The sequence below is a fragment of the Puma concolor genome, chromosome D3 (assembly GCF_028749965.1).
Source record: "Puma concolor isolate L17-30 chromosome D3, mPumCon1.1.hap2, whole genome shotgun sequence".
Classification (NCBI taxonomy): Eukaryota; Metazoa; Chordata; class Mammalia; order Carnivora; family Felidae; genus Puma; species Puma concolor.
The window spans coordinates 13,606,068-13,625,333 of record NC_141678.1 but is presented as its reverse complement, the minus strand read 5'-3'; the positions used below and the strand labels follow the sequence as shown (position 1 = coordinate 13,625,333).

The following is a 19,266-nucleotide window of genomic DNA, read 5'->3' as shown; positions in this document are numbered from 1 at the left end:
TCCCAAGCAGGCTCTATGCTGTCAGTGCAGAGCCTGAAACGGGGCTCAATCCCACGAACCATGAGATCATGATCTGAGCTGAAATCAAGAGTCAGATGTTTAACAGAATGAGCCACCCAGCTGCCCCAAACTGGTCTGGTTTTTACTTTTATTTAAAAAAAAACAATTTCTACTTATAATAAAGAGTCTCAAAGAGCTAGAGTAGGGCAAAATCAATAAAAACAATCAGGGGCGCCTGGGTGGCTCAGTCGTTAAGTGTCTGACTTCGGCTCAGGTCGTGATCTCGAGGTCCATGAATCTGAGCCCTGCGTTGGGCTCTGTGCTGACAGCTTGGAGCCTGCTTTGGATTCTGTGTCTTCCCCTCTCTCTCTGCCCCCCACCCCCGCTCACATGTCGTCTCTCTCCCAAAAATAAATAAACGTTAAAAAATAAATAAACAAATGAAAATAATCTATTTTGGCGACCTTACCCGATACCCTCTGTGTCCTTTTCACGTTCTAGCCTTGCCTCTAGAGGACGCCTCGCGTCCAGGTTTGAGTGGCCCTCTGTGTTACAATCCAGGGAGAGTCCAGCAGCCCCAGGTGCCCTTTGCCTCTGCTCCTGTCCCTCCTGGGATCTTGGGCTGGTTAGCTGACTTCTACACTCTGCTTCTCTGTTACGCTTCTTTGATGGCAATACATTAAGATCTGCCTTCCACTCGTCTCAGAGACACCAGCTGGTCTCAGATTCATCTGTCTGGGTTTTAGTTCACCATCTTAGGGGATTTTTCCTGTTTTGGCTTTGGGAGGAGGGGCGGGACCGAAGTGTTTTTGTAGATTGATCACTAAATCCACTTATTTCTAACTACCCTATGAACTTTCATGGACTGATGTATTTTATTATCAGTTTCACTCCTCCTTAGGCACCACCACCAACAGGTACATTTATTATAAAAGGTAATTTATTATAAAAGAATACTATCAAGCAGGATAGGATTATGATATATCAATGTTTCCGTTTACCCAGTATTTTTCATGCACTATAGCATTTGGCCTTCCTAACAATTAGCCTGTCAGGTGGATAAAGCAAGAAGAACCTGGTCCTCGTTCTACCAATGAGGAAACAGGGCGAAGCCTAAGGATGTTCCATTATTTGCCAAAGGTGGTCAAGTGGAAGGACGCTGGTCATCAGATTGCAAATCCTAGGAAGATTCAGTCTTGCTGGTAAGGACCGCCTACCAGGACTAAGACTCATTAGGAAAGACTTCATTACGCCTCAGTTTCCTCACCCGTGAAATGGGGCCATCAATACCCTGCTGGGTCACTGAGAGGGTAAAATAAGGTGCTGCCTATGGGTATCAAGCACATAGACCATTGACATCATTACGGAAGGGGTTCAGCTTTGTTGCTTTTCTCCTAAGCTGCTCTCTCCCTCTCTCTTTCTGTGCTGCCAGTTTGACTCAGCTCTGGTTTGATGGGAGCATGGAGGTCTGAGCCTGTGAATGTGATCATGCCCAGAGAATGGCATGAGCTGGAAATTCATCCAAGATTCTGGGAAACTCCACCTCCTCCACCCTCCACCCATCGGGACCTTGATATTCTGGGCCAGACAATAACGCATTGTGTGTGATGAGTGTTGATGCCTTAAAACGAACTCTCCAAATAGCCTTTATGGGGTGGCCCCAGAAAGCGGGGAAACTTCCCATTCCTCAAAGTCCATTTTTAAAACAGATGTACATGATTTGAAAGCTTGGCTGGAGTTTCAACCCAGTCCTACAGGTCTTTACTGGCCGACCCTCCCACACCTTCCCACTGTGTGGTTACTAGAAAACGTAAAATCACACACATAGCTTGCGGTGTACTTCTACTAGAGAGCTCTGCTCTGGCACGCGTGTATACAAGAGGGTGGAATTTAAAGGTTATGTGACACAGAGCCACTGCACTGTTCCCAAGTGAAGGAGTTGTGTGTCCCAAGCAAAGTGCCCCCCACTTTCCCACTAGGGGTCAGAACCCCTCCCCTGCTCACCTGTTGTACAGCTGTTGGGAACTGAATGTATAGAGCACGTATAGGGTGTTTCCTGCCAGAAAGGCCAAGATCCACAAGATGACCAGCACCGATCTCTTCTCCTGGAGACAAAACAAGAGATTTGTAGGGATGCCGCAATGCCAAAGGTGCATATGGCAAAACATTCCAGAATGTTCTCTGACAAGTGCCAATTTCCCCCTTTCTCAAAGGTTTGGAAGAAGCAGGGCTGATGGTGAAGGGAAGGGTGCTGGAATCTTCCCATCCCACTGGAACCCAAGGGGTGGTCACAGAGAAGGTGACAGAAATGTGGAAACATGGGGTGCCTGGGTGGCTCAGTCGGTTAAGCATCTGACTCTTGATTTTGACTTAAGTCATGATCTCATGGTCATGAGACTGAGCCCTGCATCGGGCTCTGTGCTGGGCATAGAGCCTGCTTAAGATTCTCTCTCTCTCTCTATATCTCCCCCAGCACCCCCCCACCCAATGTAGAAACCTGCTATGTGAAAAAGGCAGGAAGGCACTACAGTTAGCAGAAGATTCTGGAGATGGACGGCCTGTAATCGGAGGACTGGGCAAGTTACCGAAACTCTCTGCATTTCCCTCTCCTCATCTGGAAAATGGGTATATACTGTGTCTCGACAACAGAGTTGTGAGAATTGACGCGCACGGAACACTCAGAACAGTGCTGTACGCAGTAAATGTTAGTTCACATTTACTGTAAAGAACTGGGGCACAGAGAAGGTAAAGAGCTGTTGCTCAAGGGCACTTGTTTGAGGTCTCTGTGCCCTCATTTGAGGATGGGAGTTTTGCTAAGGATTAAGTAAAGTTTTAAAGGTAAACATTCAGTCTACCATGGATTCATGTTTCAGGCTCAGTGAATGGTAGGACTATTACTCAGACTTTACAACCCAGCAATAGATTCCGATCTACAGGTTGGCAGGTTCTGCTCCCACTTTTTCTAGGACTTCTGGGCTACTATCCTGGCCTGGCCATTCAATACAGGGCCACAGTTATAGGGTTAGATTCAAGCTTGTACACGAGGCCATCAAAGACTCTGCCCAAGTCATCCCCGCTTCTCTCTCCAACCTCATTTCTTTTTTTAGAAAAAAAAAAAAATTTTTTTTTAATGCTTATTCATTTTTTTTTTTAATTTTTTTTTTTTCAACGTTTATTTATTTTTGGGACAGAGAGAGACAGAGCATGAACAGGGGAGGGGCAGAGAGAGAGAGGGAGACACAGAATCGGAAACAGGCTCCAGGCTCCGAGCCATCAGCCCAGAGCCCGACGCGGGGCTCGAACTCACGGACCGTGAGATCGTGACCTGGCTGAAGTCGGACGCTTAACCGACTGCGCCACCCAGGCGCCCCTATGCTTATTCATTTTTGAGAGAGAGACAGAGCATTAGTGGAGGAGGGGCAGACAGAGAGGGAGGCACAGAATCCAAAGCAGGCTTCAGGCTCCAAGCTGTCAGCCCAGAGTCTGATGCGGGCCTCGAACTCATGAACTATGACATCATATGAACTATGAAGTCGGACGTTTAACTGACTGAGCCATCCGGGTGCCCCCCCTTTTTTTTTTTTTTTAAATGTTTTTTTATTTTGGGGGAGAGACAGAGAGAGGGAGTGGGGGAGGGTAGAGAGAGAGGGAGACACAGAATCCGAAGCAGGCTCCAGGCTCTAGCTGTCGGCATAGAGTCCAACACGGGGCTCGAACTCAGGATACATGAGATCATGACCTGAGCCGAAGTCAGATGCTCAACCAACTGAGCCACACAGGTGCCCCTCTCCAGCCGCATTTCTGATGAGTCCCCAGGAAGACGAGAAGGAAAATCTACTTGGTTTCTTATTTCCCAGCAGCTTCTCCAGCTGAGAGCGATCCCAAGGAATTTGTGGAGAAGGTACAGAGTAGGGTGCATGCATTCTGGGGAGACATGCACACAGACCCCTGTGCTGCTGACTCTCAAAAGCTCATCTTTTCCTGGATCAGGGTGGCTGCGTTGCTGGAATCAGATGAGGTCATAACTCTCTCAGTGTAACCTTCCCTGCGGTTTTGGTAAATGCTCCACTGTCTCCAGACACAGATCAGTGCTCCGTGCACGGTTACAAAGCACATTTCCATAGAGTAGACAAAATAAATGCATCTCCATCCACCCATTATTCCAGGCGTGGTCAAGGTTAATGACCCTAGAAACCACCTGCAACCAACCCACCGCTCTTATCAATGTGAATAATCTACTCAGCAGCCCTTCTTACTCCAATAAATAATGGATTCCAGCCTAATCCCCCTGTAAATCCAAACCAAAGGAGGAATACAAAGAGAGAATTAGCAATGCCCTGGGAAGCCAAACTCTGAAGGACAAAGGGGAGAGTTCTCTAGCAGTAAGTTGATATTTCTAAACTTAGTGAGGGTCATGCAGAATCTGTTTTGCAGAAAATATGTACAGATGGGCAAAACATCACCTGTGTCTTCATAGGGCTCAAGGATCCCTGCCTGGAATGCCTATCGATGGACACAGGCACTCTTTTGCCCCCTAAAATGTAAGCCAAGGCACCACTTGGATGTTACTGCATTAACAGAGAGAGCCAGTCCTAGAAGTGCCCCACTGTGGCGTTGATCAACCTGCTGTTCTAACAGCAGCAGAAAGGGGTGTGCGTGAGGAAGAGGAGACCGAGGGTCATGAGGAAGCTATGGCCCCGTGCCCAACCCTGGGCCTCAACGTGCTCATGTGTCAAATGGAGACCGAGCTGCCCTCATAGAGGCCCAGATGCTTCTGAGAAAGACCCAGAGAAGGGTCAGGGAGGATGGTGGCTGTTCTGGGATCACCTGCACCGCAGAAGGGGCATGCTGGTTACAAGCAGCTCAGTTAAACGTTGCCTCTACGGAAGGCCCTGTGCTAAATGCCTAGGCACTATCTCATTTGAATGGTTCATCTTCTAGGGGGGCACCTGGGACTGAGATCACCAAGGTAACCTATCCAAGGGCCTGTGTGCAGGCGGCTGGAGAAGCTGGGATATCAGCCTGGGGTGAGCACAGCCTGTGGGCCCAAGGCCCGGGTTCACAACCTGACGCCACCACTTTCACGGACCGTGTGACCTCGTATGCAAGGCACGTAGTGTCCCTGAGCCACCATTTCCTCACTGGGAAAATGAGGTAAGAACGATTCTGACTCCCTCCTGGGCTGCCGGGACAAATCTGCAAGATGAGCTGTGCCGTCTGCCCAGCTCTGCGCTGGGCGAGGTTAGCGCCAAGCGGATATTAGATGGCAATTCTGGATGATGCTGGTGTGAAGCTGGAACGCCGGCGGGATGGCCTTAACCATGAGAGAAGCCAGGTAGATGAGGGTGCCGGGGGCAGGCGTGGGGGGGAGACGCTGCTGTCGGAAAGGTTGGGAGAAAGATGGCAGGCGATGTGTCCCGGGGGGACAGGCGGAAGAACAGCCTCTCATAGGCCTCCCATAGGTGTCCCCGTCCTCATCCCTGTAACCTGTGGATATGTCTGCTTACATGGCAAAGGGAATTCAGGTTGCTAACCAGCTAGCCCCGAGACGGGGAGAGACTCCAGGACTGTCCAGCTGGGGCTGATGTAATCACAAGAGTCCCTAAAAGTGGAAGAGGAGACAGAAGGAGAAGGGACTAGGGGCAGGTGGGCACAGAGGTGGAACATTGGTTGCTGGCTCAAAGGAGGAAGAAAGGGGCCATGAGCCACTCCTAGCACCTGGGAAAGGCAAGGCAAGGGGATCACCTCTGAACCCTCTGGAAAGAACAGTTGTGTTGACACATGACCCTCACCTAGAGAGACCCACTTCAGACTTGCGATCCACAGAACTATAAGGGGGTAAATCTGTATTGTTTTAAGCCGCTGGGTTTGTAGTCACGCATTACAGCAATCTTGGAGACTAACTCGCCAGGTGACTCACCTTCAGAGAGACCTGTTCTCGCAGCGTGGAGTTGGCATAGGCAAAGGTGCTGGCCATCCCGATGCACACGGCAATGCCTGCGGGACAGAGGAGGGTCTGACTCCACCCACTTAGATGCCATCGGGCCTGGCCCTAGCTTACTGGGGACCGTGAGCAACATTAAAAGGTCACTACCCTCTATTGCTTCACACCCACCAATCAGCAAATTTTCTGCTGGACACATGCCAAGCTCCCCAGCCCAGAGGAAGAAACAGGCTCAGAGAAGGTGACTGACTTGTCCCAGGTGGACAGAGCTGGTCAACCAGGACTGGAACCCAGGCCTCACTCAGAATCCCATAATCCTAAGCACCGTAAGCACCGTGCACCATGGAGACCTCTGCTGCCTTGCCCTGGCACTCGGGATGAGCCCCTCCTGTCCCCGACCCGGCAGGTGAAGCCCCCGGTTGACACACCCGGGACCCACTGGACTCACCGAGCTTGTGCTGGAAGCACACTTTGGCCAGGAGGATCAGGATGAAGGGCAGGCCTTTCTGGAGCCAGCAGACCACGGCCTTCAGCTCGGACAGGGCAGGGGCAGGCGTCCCTGGCTGCTCGTCGCCCCCCTCGTCAGAGTGAGCGCGGTGGTCCCCACCCACGTGCTGCAGCAGCGAGCTCCCGCGGTGGCCGCCGTGATGGAAGTGATGGAGGGGCTGGCGGTGGTGGTAGGTGCCCCCCTCGCCCCGGCCCCCGCCCTCCTCCCTGGACGCTGGCATCTGGATGAACACGTCCCCGCCTCCGGCCGATGCCCCCAGCACCAGGCTGGATGGGAATGGGGCGGTGGGGAGGCTGCTGGCAGGGAGGCCGGGGAGGCCGGAGAAGAGTGCAGGTGGGGAGGCCGACTCTGCCTTCAGACTCTCAAAGACGCCGCCTTCATCCACGCTCGCCTCGGAGCTGAGCGCTTGGCTGCGATTTCTGGGCCAGGAGAGAAGAGAGAGCCCCACCAAGTCAGACAGAGAGATAAGCACCCCAGTGGAGGATGGGCGGGGGGTACAAATAACAGTACCAATATTGTTACAGGCTGAATCGTGTCCTGTGTTGCAGCCCTAACCTCCGGGACCTCAGAAAGTGGCTGTACTTGAAGACATGGTCTTTGTAGGGGTGATTAAGTTAAAATGACGTCATTAGGGTGGGTCCTGATCCAATAGGACTAGTGTCTATATCATTATTTTTTTTAATGTTTATTTATTTTTGAAGGAGAGAGAGAGAGACAGAGCATGAGCAGGAAGGGGCAGAGAGAGAGAGAGACACAGAATTCGAAGCAGGCTCCAGGCTCCAAACTGTCAGCACAGAGCCCAACATGGGGCTTGAACTCATGAGCTGTGAGATCATGACCTGACCAAAGTCGGACACCCAACCGACTGAGCTAACCAGGCGCCCCATGACTAGTGTCTTTACATGAGGAGATTAGGACACAGACACACAGGGAAGACCCCGTGAGGACAAAGTGGGGAGGAGGCCATCCACAAGCCAAAGACAGAGTTTCAGAAGAAACTGACCCTGTCCACACCTTGATCTTGGACTTCTACCTTCCAGAACTGTGAGACAATAAATTGCTAATTTTTTTTAAGTTTATTTATTTTCAGAGAGAGAGAGAGAGAGAGGAGAGAGAGAGGAGAGAGAGAATGAGAATGAGAATGAGAGGGATAGGGGCAGAGAGAGAGAGGAAACAGAGAATCCCAAGCCCCAACTTGGGGCTTGAACTCACAGACCTGTGAGATCATGACCTGCGCCGAAATCAAGAGTCTGATGCTCAAATGACTGAGCCACTCAGGCACCCAAGTGAATCCCTAATGTTTAAGCCACCCAGCACGTGGTACCTTGTCACAGAAGCCGTGTAAAACTAACACAAATAATAATAGCAATAGGGGCATAACATTTATTGAAAATGTACTGTGTGCCACTTTTCTAAGGGCTCCTCATTGATTATATCATTAAACCTTCCAACCAACCCCATGAATTAGGTACTAATAATACCCCCATCTGACAGATCAAGAAACCAAGGCACAGAGAAAGTTACATGTCCTGAGCCACATAGTTGGTAAGAGACAGAACAAGAGAGATTCAACTAGCTAACTCCAGAGCCTGCTTTCTCAACCTCTATACTTTACAGAAAAGCTAGCATAGAATCTATGATCCCAGAATCCAGATTCCAGAATCTATGAACCTCAGGAACTCAGAGACCCCTGGCCCTATAATCTTCAATGACTCCCAGTTTCCAAGAGGGCCCAGCCTCTTGGTCACTGGCTGGTATTTGGAGAGCAACACACAGTATTAGAAGTAAAGTTGGGGCACCTGGGTGGCTCAGTCGGTTAAGCGGCCGACTCAGCTCAGGTCACGATCTCGCGGTCTGTGAGTTCGAGCCCCGCATCGGGCTCTGGGCTGATGGCTCAGAGCCTGGAGCCTGCTTCCAATTCTGTGTCTCCCTCTCTCTCTGCCCCTCCCCCGTTCATGCTCTGTCTCTCTCTGTCTCAAAAATAAATAAAACGTTAAAAAAAAAAAAAAAAGCAAAGTAAAGAAGAATCAAGAGAGAAGCCCGCATTCAAACTCCAGCTCCACCCTTCCTAAAGATCTTTTTTTTTTTAACGTTTTTTTATTTTTGAGAAAGAGAGAGTGAGAGAGGGAGGGGCAGAGGGAGAGGGAGACAGAAGATCCTAAGCAGGCTCTGTGCTGAGAGCAGAGAGCCCAACATGGGGCTGGAACTCACAAACCGTGAGATCATGACCTGAGCTGAAGTTGGACGCTTCACCGACTGAGCCACCCAGGTAGCCCTCACCCTTCCTAGAGGTCTTACCAACCCTGCACTGTTTTCTCACCTGAAAAATGGCATAAACATCATCCATCCACACAACTCCTGTGGGATCAAATTTAGAACATCCTTTTCAATGTACCTAGCACATAGTAGGTGCTCAATACATGGGGATGATTACCTCTAATCCCTAGGGAAAGACCCCCAGGGCCAACTGCCCTCTCTAGTTCCAAACAAAGCTTGCTGTATTGGAATCCAGCAAAGGATTCTGTGGTTTTTTCAAAGTCATCACTGGAGGAGCAGAGAGCCCAGAATAATTACCCCTATAAGAATGGAGAGACCCTCGAACTGGGTACACTTTCCATGAACACGAGGACCTGGAGTTCTGGATGTCTTCTGTCTTGGGCTTGTCTTCTTTTCAAATGGGACCATTTGAAATTCAGTCTACACCACAGATATAAGTGGAGCTGATTTGCTATATGTGCAGGTGTCGGGGGGAGGAGTGAAGAGCCTCCCTCCCCTTCCCTCCCTTCTCTCACCCTGCAGTAGGGCCCCCAAGGCACCTCCCAGACCTCTATGGTACTTAAAATACACCATGATCTTCCTGAATGTGAGAGCTGAGTCTCATTCATTCTCTGGACCCCACAACCCAGGGCACACAGTAGGCACCTAATAAATGTGTGCAAGCTATCATCCAGGCACATCACACAGGACTCTGTATAATCTACTGTCCACTCAAGAGAACAGGATGCTTTTTAAAAAACACATAGATGATTATTTCCCACTAAAAGAGCTTCCCATTCTAAACTTCCTGCAGGCACAGATAAACACCCTCTACGGATAGGGACTAATGTCATTCCTCTTTTACAAATAAAGAAACAGACTCAGAGCTTCCAAAAAATACAGGTGCCTGAGACCCTGTGTTAACCAACTGAATCAAAACCTTTGGAGGTGGGCCCTGACATCACTAGTTCCTGACAGCCCTCCAGGTGATTCTAATGGTCACTCAGCACTGGGAATAGCACTTTAGACAGGACCCTGCTCCAAGAGGTCAAACATCATGATTGTTTGTTCCTACTGTCTCTCTCCTGCCCAGCACAAATGCACCTGGCACACAGAGCACGCTCAAAAAAATACTGTTTGAGGTAATGACCGAATGAACATACTAAAGGCTCTGAGAAGGCCTGCAACTGCATTTTCTGATTTTGTTGAAACTTTGTGTTTCCCAACCTTATTTGACCATCGAATTCTTTAAACTATTCACATCTTATAGGACACTTGTGAAACCCAGCAGGGGAAATGCTGACCTGGAGAAATCTCAGGGTTGGCTTCTCTGGCTCCACAAACTTGACCTGGGGGGAAAGTTATAACCCCACCCCACGGCCCATCCCTGCTGGCTCCAAAACCCAGGAGATGTATGGTCTTACTACCTGGGCTCGGGATAACATTAAAGTAATATTAACAACAACAACAACAACAACAGACACCATGGCTATGACCCTCAAGGGGCCGTGAGCTTTTTCTGCACTTCAAGAAACTGAGCTCAGAAAGCAGGAGTCCTGGCAGGTGCCCATGCTGACCCACATAGGGGCCAAGCTTTCTCCCCCATCGGGCCATGGAAAGCCTTCCTGGCCCCCTGTGAGCTCACCAGCCTGGAGTTCACTGGGCTCAGGGGGCCTGCAGTACAATCAGGGAAGACTCAACCCACCAAGGAGCTTTTTATAGCTGGCCTCCATTCCCTGGGCCTCTCCCCGGTATCCAGCCGAGATTTCAGCCTAAATGGGAAAGAATATTCCTTGGAGGGCAGAGGCTTCCAACTTAACCACTTAGGGGCCAGAATGTGAGGCGGCCCAGGAGAAGTAAGTCCACCCAGATAGGAGGCAGTCGTAATGCGGTGACTGAAAGCATAGACTATGGCGCGCAATGGACTAGGGCCTGCTGCTTCCTGGCTGTGTGACTTCTGGTAATTTACTTCCCCTCTCTGAGCCTCAGTTTCTTATCTGTAAGAACAGTGATAAAAATAGTCCTGACCTCGTCAGGCTAATGTGAGGGTGGCACAGGGTAGGCACACAACACACTGTGGCCGTTGTTTTTCTGCTGTGGTCTCTGCCCCCAAAGACCTCATGGTTCACTTGACAGCAGATGGCAAGTGTGTCTTCAGAGGCTAGGACAGCTCCAAGAGGCACGCTTATTACGTGCTGGATACCGTGTTCCTGCATTTTCATGCTCATTCACTCATTCAGAAACAACCCTGAGTTTTATTATCCAGACTTTATGGATGGGGAAACCGAGGCTCGGGGGTGAAGTTGCTTGCCAAAGGCACTGTAGGTGCAAAATGGCTAAGCTGGGGTTTTGGCTAAGGGTCATCTGACTTCAGGTCACTGCTCTTCCTGGCAGAACAGGCAGGCTTGATGCAAAACTCAGTCTTAATGGGACCAGTTAATACTCTTTGGGATTCTGTAGTCAACCTTGGGGTTGTGGGGGACCCAGAATGGGAGGCGAAGGAGTAAAAGTTCAGTTGCCGGCTCCTCGGACGTATGGGCCAGCACAGGGGGAGAGCATCACAATCTAAGAACAGGTCCCCATGGTGTGTACTCTCTTGGATTTCACCAGACAGTAATTCTAGCTCGTGAGGGTTTTAACCGTGTTTTCTTAGATTTTCTTGGTCTATGTGGCCTCTGTTAGAGGGCCAAAGTAACAGCCAAAGTTGTTTGTATCCCCAACCGCTTCCTTATGTGCGTCTGGCACACCCAGCCAATATTTCCCCTGCTCTAAATCCCCAGGGCCAGGTACCAGAAAACTAGAGAACACCGCTCTAGCCCCAGAGCCTAGTGACATTATTCAAGCTACCCAATCCTAAGCCGTTTCCCCCTGACGCACAATAAAAGCTGTGGCCTCTGTTCACTCTTTGCTTCTTTCTGCCTCCTGACTGGTGCTTCCCCACGTGGCCCTGCCTGCTAAGGCGGGTCCCTCTCTCCCAGGAAATGTAAGCAACAGAAATCTTCTTCCACCTCTAGAAGTTAAAACCTATGGGAACAATCTTTGATGCAGTGAGTCAAGTGAATCATCTGTCACACAGGCTTAGGGAATGACCATCAAAGCCAGAGCAAGCTACGATGCATTGAGAAACGTATGCCATCACCGGGCAAAGCAGTCTCCCACCGGATCTCCTTTGCTCATCTAACAAATAACCCGAGAGGCAGGTGTCACTCAATCCAGATTTGGAGTTGCCCCTGACGACCCGAGCCCAGAGCCTCCGGATGGAATGAACCCGGGGGAGGTCTACCTACCTTTCAGGTGGACCGTTATCCGTGTTGCTGCTGTGGCGTCTCTGCATTTTCCTTAAGACCTGAAAGTCAACACATGGAATGAGCTGGCGTCTCTCAACGTTCCCATTGCCGGTCAGATTGCCGAGGCTGGTGTAAACAAATATGACTCCTATCTCACATCCCCAGGCCTCTCTCACATTCTGCAAACCCTGTTTGCATCTGTTATGTCATTCAACCCTCCATTCAACATTCGATCCCAGTGAGGAAAGCGTTATCACCCCATTTTGCAGATGAGGATGTTGAGACCCAGGGGTGGAGGGAGTCTTCACGTGAGAGGAAGCAGTGGACCGTGCGGCAAAGAGGTGTCGGATGACAGGAGGTAAGCAGCGGACTGGCAGTACAAGACATGGCTTCTGGACCGATGCTGCTCCTAACTTGCTGTGTGACCTTGGGCAAATCAGCAACCTCTCTGTGGCCTCAGATTCCCCATCTGAGGATGGGGAATGGGGGGTGGGGGGGTGGGGAGAGGGTGTGGAGTTGCCAAAACCCAAAGCTTCCTTCCAGTCCTCCCGTTTAATAAAGTGGTAATAAGGATGTGAATTCTCCCGGAGACATGTCACCTGGTTCACGGTGAGGAGCCACATGGACTTCAGAACTCCATGTTGATGGTGCTTGAGGTGGGCCTTCAGGGCTCCTGATGGGATGTGACCGCTAGAGTCCAGAGAAAGCAAGCCTTTCCCTCCTCTTTCTCTGCAGAGGGATGCACAGGTCACCAGAGCTCATCAGGTTCCAAACCTTGAACGGAACAGAACACTTCAGGGAACAGTCCACGCAATGGCTTGAACCTGACAATGTCTTAGGGCATCACGGTAGCTCTAAGCGTATCTCTGGTTAGCCTCTCACTGATCCCTCTTCAGGACTCCTGGGAATGTTATCTCAATGTATTTTGCTCTATTGTCAGACAATGAGTCCTGATTGGGGAACACAGAAAATATGTTTTAGGCCCTCCAATGGCATCACGCTGCAACCCAAATAAAATCCAAACTCTTTATGGCCTACAAGTTCGGCCTGATGCAGCCTCACCTGTTTCCAATCTCATTTCCCTCCACTCTTCCTTTAACCGCTTTCCTCCAGCCATACTGGCCTTTTTGTTTCTCATACTTGCTGGCTTGTCCCTGCCTCAGGGCCTCTGTTCTTGCTGTTCTCTCTTCCTCCAATGCTTTTCCTTCTGTCTAGTTCCTCAGGTCAAATGTCACATTCTCCCAGAGGCCTTCTCCTCTCACCCTCCTGACCCGCCATGTGTCCTGTCTCATCTTCTTCATAGAACTTACCATTTACTTACATGTCTGCCTATTTATCATCTGTCCTCCATTAGAATGTAAATTCCACAAAAGCAGGCACCCTATGTCTGGTTCACGCCTGTACCTCAGCATCCGGAACACTGCCTAGCACAGAGTTGGCTCAACAAATATTCGAATATTTATTCAACATTTATCTATGGGTCTCAGTTACTTTTTTTGTACACCCCCTTTTCCCTCCCTAGAGAAATAAAAGCCATAGACTTTCCATGAATAGGTTTAGCCTCGGAAAAAAAAAAAAAAAAAAAAAAATATATATATATATATATATATATATACACTTTTTTTTTCATCAGGATCAAAGAGAGTAGGTTGCGTACATCATAATTGGTTTTGCATGATTTCCTAATCATGACCACCTTCTTCAGGGGGCAGCATTGGTGTTACTAGGGCAGCTGATTAGGGAGACAATTCAGTGGCTAAGCCTCTCTTCTCTTTTGAAAACTCAGCTAAGAAGTGGGTCAGTATCACCATCTGCACATATGAAGGAATGTTCATTATGTAAATATTTTTCAAGAACTTGCAATGTCACCTTAACGCCCCCTCCCAAAGACGCCCCCCCCCCATCACTTGCAAATCCTTGGGGGAAAAAATACAGCTCCCAAAGTTTCCACCCACGAATTTGACACAGCTTCCAAAATCACATGTGCAAGAGTCTACTTTGAGATGCTCGCTCAATTTTGAGGGGCTTCAGGTTCTCTGTTGGAAGCAGGCCACACGTGGGGCGCCTGGGTGGCGCAGTCGGTTAAGCGTCCGACTTCGGCCAGGTCACGATCTCACGGTCAGTGAGTTCGAGCCCCGCGTCAGGCTCTGGGCTGATGGCTCAGAGCCTGGAGCCTGTTTCCGATTCTGTGTCTCCCTCTCTCTCTGCTCCTCCCCCGTTCATGCTCTGTCTCTCTCTGTCCCAAAAATAAATAAACGTTGGAAGCAGGCCACACGTAATTATTCCTATACCGAATTCCAGAACAAAATTCTGCACGTGGGATGCATCTGAATGATTGAATGAAACGTCTCTTAACCTTCTGTTCCATTCATTGTTCTACATCCCCATGAAGAATTACCCTGAGATTTTTCAATATATGCTTCGTTTTCAGTTGCGCCCCCGGGGCCGTTACATGCACCGAAATGCACGCGAGAGCATCCCCTGCGTTACATGCACTGGAAAGAGGCAGGTGCACTTTGGGAAAAAAGCCGCTAGCGTCTCTCATTTCTGCAACCAACGTTCAGCACAAAACGCCCTAGGACTGCAAGGGCAGGAGGCTATACGAACCATCCCCGGAGAAAAAAACCGCGTTCTTTTTACCTGCCCAGACAATTCGGCAATCACAGCGGCATCATTCACCTCCTCCCAAGCCAATCACGCGCGCGGCCCGGGTAGCACGTGACTTCCGAGTGCTTCCGGCCCCTTGTTGGGTTCTCTGTCAGGTAGCCTTAGCCAGGCGCTAAGACCGCAGCGCGGCGCGGCTCCTCTTGCTGTGCGCACGCGGTTGCCCGCCCCCTTTTCGGGATTCAGCCAATAGGAGCCCGTCGCTTCTCAGGGACCAATAGCGAGGAGCCGAGCGAGGCTGCCTGGCCCCTCCGAGCGGAGCGGAGGCGGGGCATGGGGAGGGGTCACGTGGGGCGACGCGGGGTGGCTGCCGGGAGCTGGCTGCACCGAACGCCGAGAGGCCGGCGTCCGCCGCGGTTAATGTGTCCGCCGGCCGTATAGGGGCCATGCCGCCCGGGCCCCGGGCCTTCCCCGCTGTGCGCCCCGGCCGCCGCGCCCCGCGTCCGCGCCGGCATGGTGAACCTGGCGGCTATGGTGTGGCGCCGGCTCCTCCGGAAGAGGTGGGTGCTCGCCCTGGTCTTCGGGCTCTCGCTCGTCTACTTCCTCAGCAGCACCTTCAAGCAGGTCAGTGGCTGCCCGCCGCCCTCCCACCTTTGCTCTCCCGGCCGCCTGGTTTCCCCCGGCTTGGGGGGAACCCCCTCTGCAGCCGCGCTGCCAGTGTGTCCGAGAGTCCGGTGCGCTGGGACTGAGGATGGACGAAGGGACCTGCCCATTTCGTTGGTGCCCGGGCGAGAAGGAGCTGCTAGGCTAGGGGTACAGGTGGGACTCGAACCCAGGTGTGTCGGCCCTTAGCTGTGGTTATTACCCTTACTGCCATCAGCGTGCCTTCTACCTGCGGGGTCCAGGGCTTAGAGGGGGCGTGCATTTCTTGTTTCATTCTCCTGGCAGACCTGGGGGTTGGGTGTCTCCAGATTGCAGCGGGGGAAACTGAGGCTCAGAGAGGCAGGGATGGTAAGAAGCCGAATTGCGAGACCAGAGCTTTGCGTGCCTCGCCTGCATTTACTTTGAGGGCTCAGCAGTTCATCCGGGAGACCCAGCAGGACCCACGAGGTAACCTTCTGTGCATAACTTGGTTGGATGGAATTTTCTTTTTACCTCCCCATCCCGTTAGTTTTTCTTCCCATGTGAGAATTTCTGGGAGAAAAGGCAGGATGCTTTGGTGAGAAATGCGGCCAAAGCAATTGAAAGTTTGTTCAGACGTATGGTTTGAGCGTTTGGGTTCTTAGAAGGGGTGCGCATACCTCACAGCGTAATCAGGGATGATCCGGTTTATGCTGTTGCTCTGATGTAGTTATTAATAAAAGCTCCTTTTTTGACTCCCAAGGGTCAAGTTCATAAATAAAATATATTAACGAATAGCAAATAAATGAACTGTGTGGTCACCCTAGTTAAATGGGATTGGTGGGAGAGCGAAGTGAAGATTAGAGAACGGTACCCCACCTCTTACCTTAGGCAAACAGAGAGGCTGAGAGTTGTGAGCCTCTTATATTGACTGGGATGTGTTGGTGACATGCATGAACTAAGTGCTTCAGGGACTTGTGTTTTCTGCAGCCTCACAGATATTTTCTTGTGGTCACATGTTGTTCCTTCTCTGTCTGGTGGACCACTGAGTGTTATAGTAATCTTGGACTCAGATCTCTGCCTTTCTCTCTGACCCAGTGCTTAAATACCAGTTGTATGCTCTTGATATCCCAATTTATAGCTTTAGCCTAGACCTGTACAGAAACCCTCAGTTCTTCTATGCACCTGCCTACTTGACATCTTCTTGAATATGTCATAGGCTTCTCATCCTTGGCCAGAACAGAACTTTTGATTCTCCACCACCACCACTTCCTCTCCAGTCTTCCCAGGCTCAATTAGTGGCATTACTCTTCACCAGGTAGTCAAGCCACAAATACTTCCTTTTTTCCCTCACTCTCCACATCTAAAATACTGCATCTACCTCTACAGTGTATCCTGATTCTGTTCCTTTCTCATGATTGTCACTGCTGTCACCCTAGGTGGGACTACCTTCCTGTCTTATCTGGACTTCTGCAGTAGCTCACCAGCAGGTATCTGCTTCCTTTCTTGTCTGGCAGTCTGTTTCTCTACCCAGCAGTGACAGGGTTGATAATCTAGGGGGTGGGTGGGGGGGGGGGGAAAGCACAGCACTCCCCTGGGTATAATCCTCCTTTGGATTTCTCTTGCACTCAGATAAAACTCTAGACTCTATTCCAGGGTCACTGCATGGTGAGGTTTTTTTTTTTTTTTTCTTTTTTTTTTTTTTGTCACTTCAGCACTTCAGGCCAGACTGTTGCTGTCTCAGGCCACACCAGGTGACACAATTTAAATTAAGGTTCCTTGCCCATAGATTTTGCTTTATTTTCTTTGTAGTAGGAATCACTAACTGGACATTTCTTGTTCATTTACTTATCTGTCTTCCCTCTCTCTTCCTTCTAGAAGGTAACTTTCTTGAGAACAGGGACCTTGTCTGTGTTGCTCATAGAATCTCACCCCTGATAATATTGCCAGGCACTTAACGGGCACTCAGATATGGGTTGAACAAACGAGTGAGTCGTGCGTCTTTTTAATTGGGATGACTTTTCCTTCCTTCTCGAACTAATTTTTCATGTCTTGACTCAGATGCCGTCTGCTCTGCGATCTTCCCTACAACCCCCCCGCAGCCTATCGAACACGAAGAAACACTTTCACGGTCGCCTCTCTCTATCCCTGCCCATCAACTCCTGGCAACCACTAGTCAACTTTCTGTCTCTACAGATTTGCTGTTCTGGACGTGTCATGTAGATGGAATCATACAACGTGTATTCTTCTATGTCTGGCTTCTTTCAGTTCGAAGCCAGTGACTTTAAGGTTTATCCATGTTGTAGTATACATTAGTACTTCATTTTTATGTGTGAATAATATTCTGTTCCAAATACAACAGAACATTATTCACAGTTTAGATATCCGTCTTATTTGGAAATACGTTTTCAGTTCTCTTAGGTATGGTCCTCGGAGTGGACTTGATGGGCCACACGGTAACTCCATCCTTAACTTTTTGAGGAACTGCCAGACTGTTTTCCAAAGTGGCTGCATCATTTGCAATGACCTTTTATGAAACCACACTTGTCGTCCCCCCCCCCCCCCAAAAAAAAGAAACTACACCTGTCAAGTTTTGACGTAGTACTAAAGAAGATTATCTGTAATTATTTGACAACACCATTAAACTATCCCTCCCATTTCCAAAGACACATCTGCGGGAGGTAGATTTTCTTCATATGCTTCAACCCAAACAACATATTGCAACAGATTGACTGCAGAGGGTGATGTGAGAACCCAGGTGTCTTCCATTCTGCCAGACGTTGAAAGGGTTTGCAGAAACGTAAAAGCATCTTCTCACCAAATTTCTTTTTTGTTTTGAAGATTTTTTTCATAGACCAAAAACAAATAAACAAAAACCTGTTGACATGTAATAGGTTCATTGTTATTTTTAAATGAATAGATAATTTAAAGTAATTTAAGAATTTATTTTTTTAATTTCCGATATGATAACCATCAATAGCCATGATCCTCATGAACCACCATATCGAGATTCTCTGTGTAAAGAATATAAAGGGTTCTCGGGACCCACCTCGGAGTCCATTCTGGCTGATGCCGTCCTATATGCACTTGAGTTTGCTTCTCTTGCTCTCTGCTCCCTGCAGTTCTGGTCGCTGGCACTCCTGTGCGACACGAGGCGAGTGTGCTTCGTTTTGCCTGGCCTCAGGTTCGTCAGTTGTGGAATGGAGATGCGGTATAGAATATATGGGGTGGGGGCGTGTGTGTTGGGACTGAATTGAGAAGAGGCCACGAAAAATTGTAAAGCTCAGTATGGTCCCAAGCTCTGCCTCGAGTGAGATCCTGAACTCGTGGAGCAAATGCAGCTGCTGTTTTGCCTAGAGAATAGCTGATTATCCTCTATTGCTTTGAATTCCTCTTTTCTGTGGTTTTCACGTTAATTAACGCTTTGGGGGATAGTTTAAATTGTAGCGATAGAGATGGGAGCTCAGGAGAAATTAGTGACAATGGTGGGAATGCCATTGGGGGAGAGGATTGGGTGCCGAGTGACTTGGGCGTGTTTAACAAATGTTCAGTGAACCCCAGCTGTGCTCTAGGTGCTGTCTGCTAGGTGATGAAGATGGAGGGCGGGGTGGTAAGGCACAAAGCAGACAAGGTCTTATTCTCCGAGAGCCTGTATTCTGCCAGGGAATAAGGGAGCAGAAATGGCAAATGACCAGAAATGTTGCAGGCTTATGATAGGAAGAGAGAAAAAACAAGATGTTGTGGTAGAGCAACAAGGTGGGCCTAACCCTGTGGAGCATTTGAGCTGAGATGGAAGGATCCTTAGAGGTCCTCTTATGTAAATAAATTTCTCCTAATGTTCCAGTAGAGCAGTTCCTGAAAGTCCAGGGCTGTGTGCATAACTCTTTGAAAATATAACATCTTTAGCTTTAACGTAATTAAGTATAAGTTGCGGTAGACTAAGAGTGTAAGTTCGATACTTCTGAAGTGTCATACATCCTAAGAGCTGCTAATCTGTTTTTGTTTTGTTGTTCACTGATTATCAAGATATAAATATTTTTCAGAAA

General features: G+C 49.4%; 2 protein-coding genes across 7 annotated transcripts in view; one reads left to right on the top strand and one right to left on the bottom strand.

The window, feature by feature from the left end:
- Window positions 1–14,753, bottom strand: part of RNFT2 (ring finger protein, transmembrane 2) — a 90,921-nt gene extending 76,168 nt beyond the window's left edge. For both annotated transcript variants that reach the window (XM_086681782.1, XM_086681781.1), the window contains exons 1-6: window positions 14,636–14,753; window positions 12,595–12,769; window positions 11,996–12,054; window positions 6,393–6,871; window positions 5,921–5,997; window positions 2,005–2,105 (exon numbers count right to left, since the gene is read on the bottom strand). In XM_086681782.1, the coding sequence (XP_086537908.1) occupies window positions 2,005–2,105; window positions 5,921–5,997; window positions 6,393–6,871; window positions 11,996–12,054; window positions 12,595–12,618 (740 nt within the window). In that variant the 5' untranslated portion in view covers window positions 12,619–12,769; window positions 14,636–14,753. The remainder of the gene's footprint in view (window positions 1–2,004; window positions 2,106–5,920; window positions 5,998–6,392; window positions 6,872–11,995; window positions 12,055–12,594; window positions 12,770–14,635) is intronic.
- A 188-nt stretch (window positions 14,754–14,941) lies between these two features.
- The window catches only part of SPRING1 (SREBF pathway regulator in golgi 1), a 122,317-nt gene continuing 117,992 nt past the window's right edge, over window positions 14,942–19,266 (top strand). For 3 of the 5 annotated variants that reach the window (XM_086681779.1, XM_086681780.1, XM_086681778.1), the window contains exon 1: window positions 14,942–15,159. In XM_086681779.1, coding sequence (XP_086537905.1) covers window positions 15,046–15,159 — 114 coding nt within the window. In that variant the 5' untranslated portion in view covers window positions 14,942–15,045. Of the gene's footprint in view, window positions 15,224–19,266 lie in introns of all 5 variants that reach the window. The other 2 variants (XM_025933438.2, XM_025933437.2) reach the window with 2 other exon arrangements.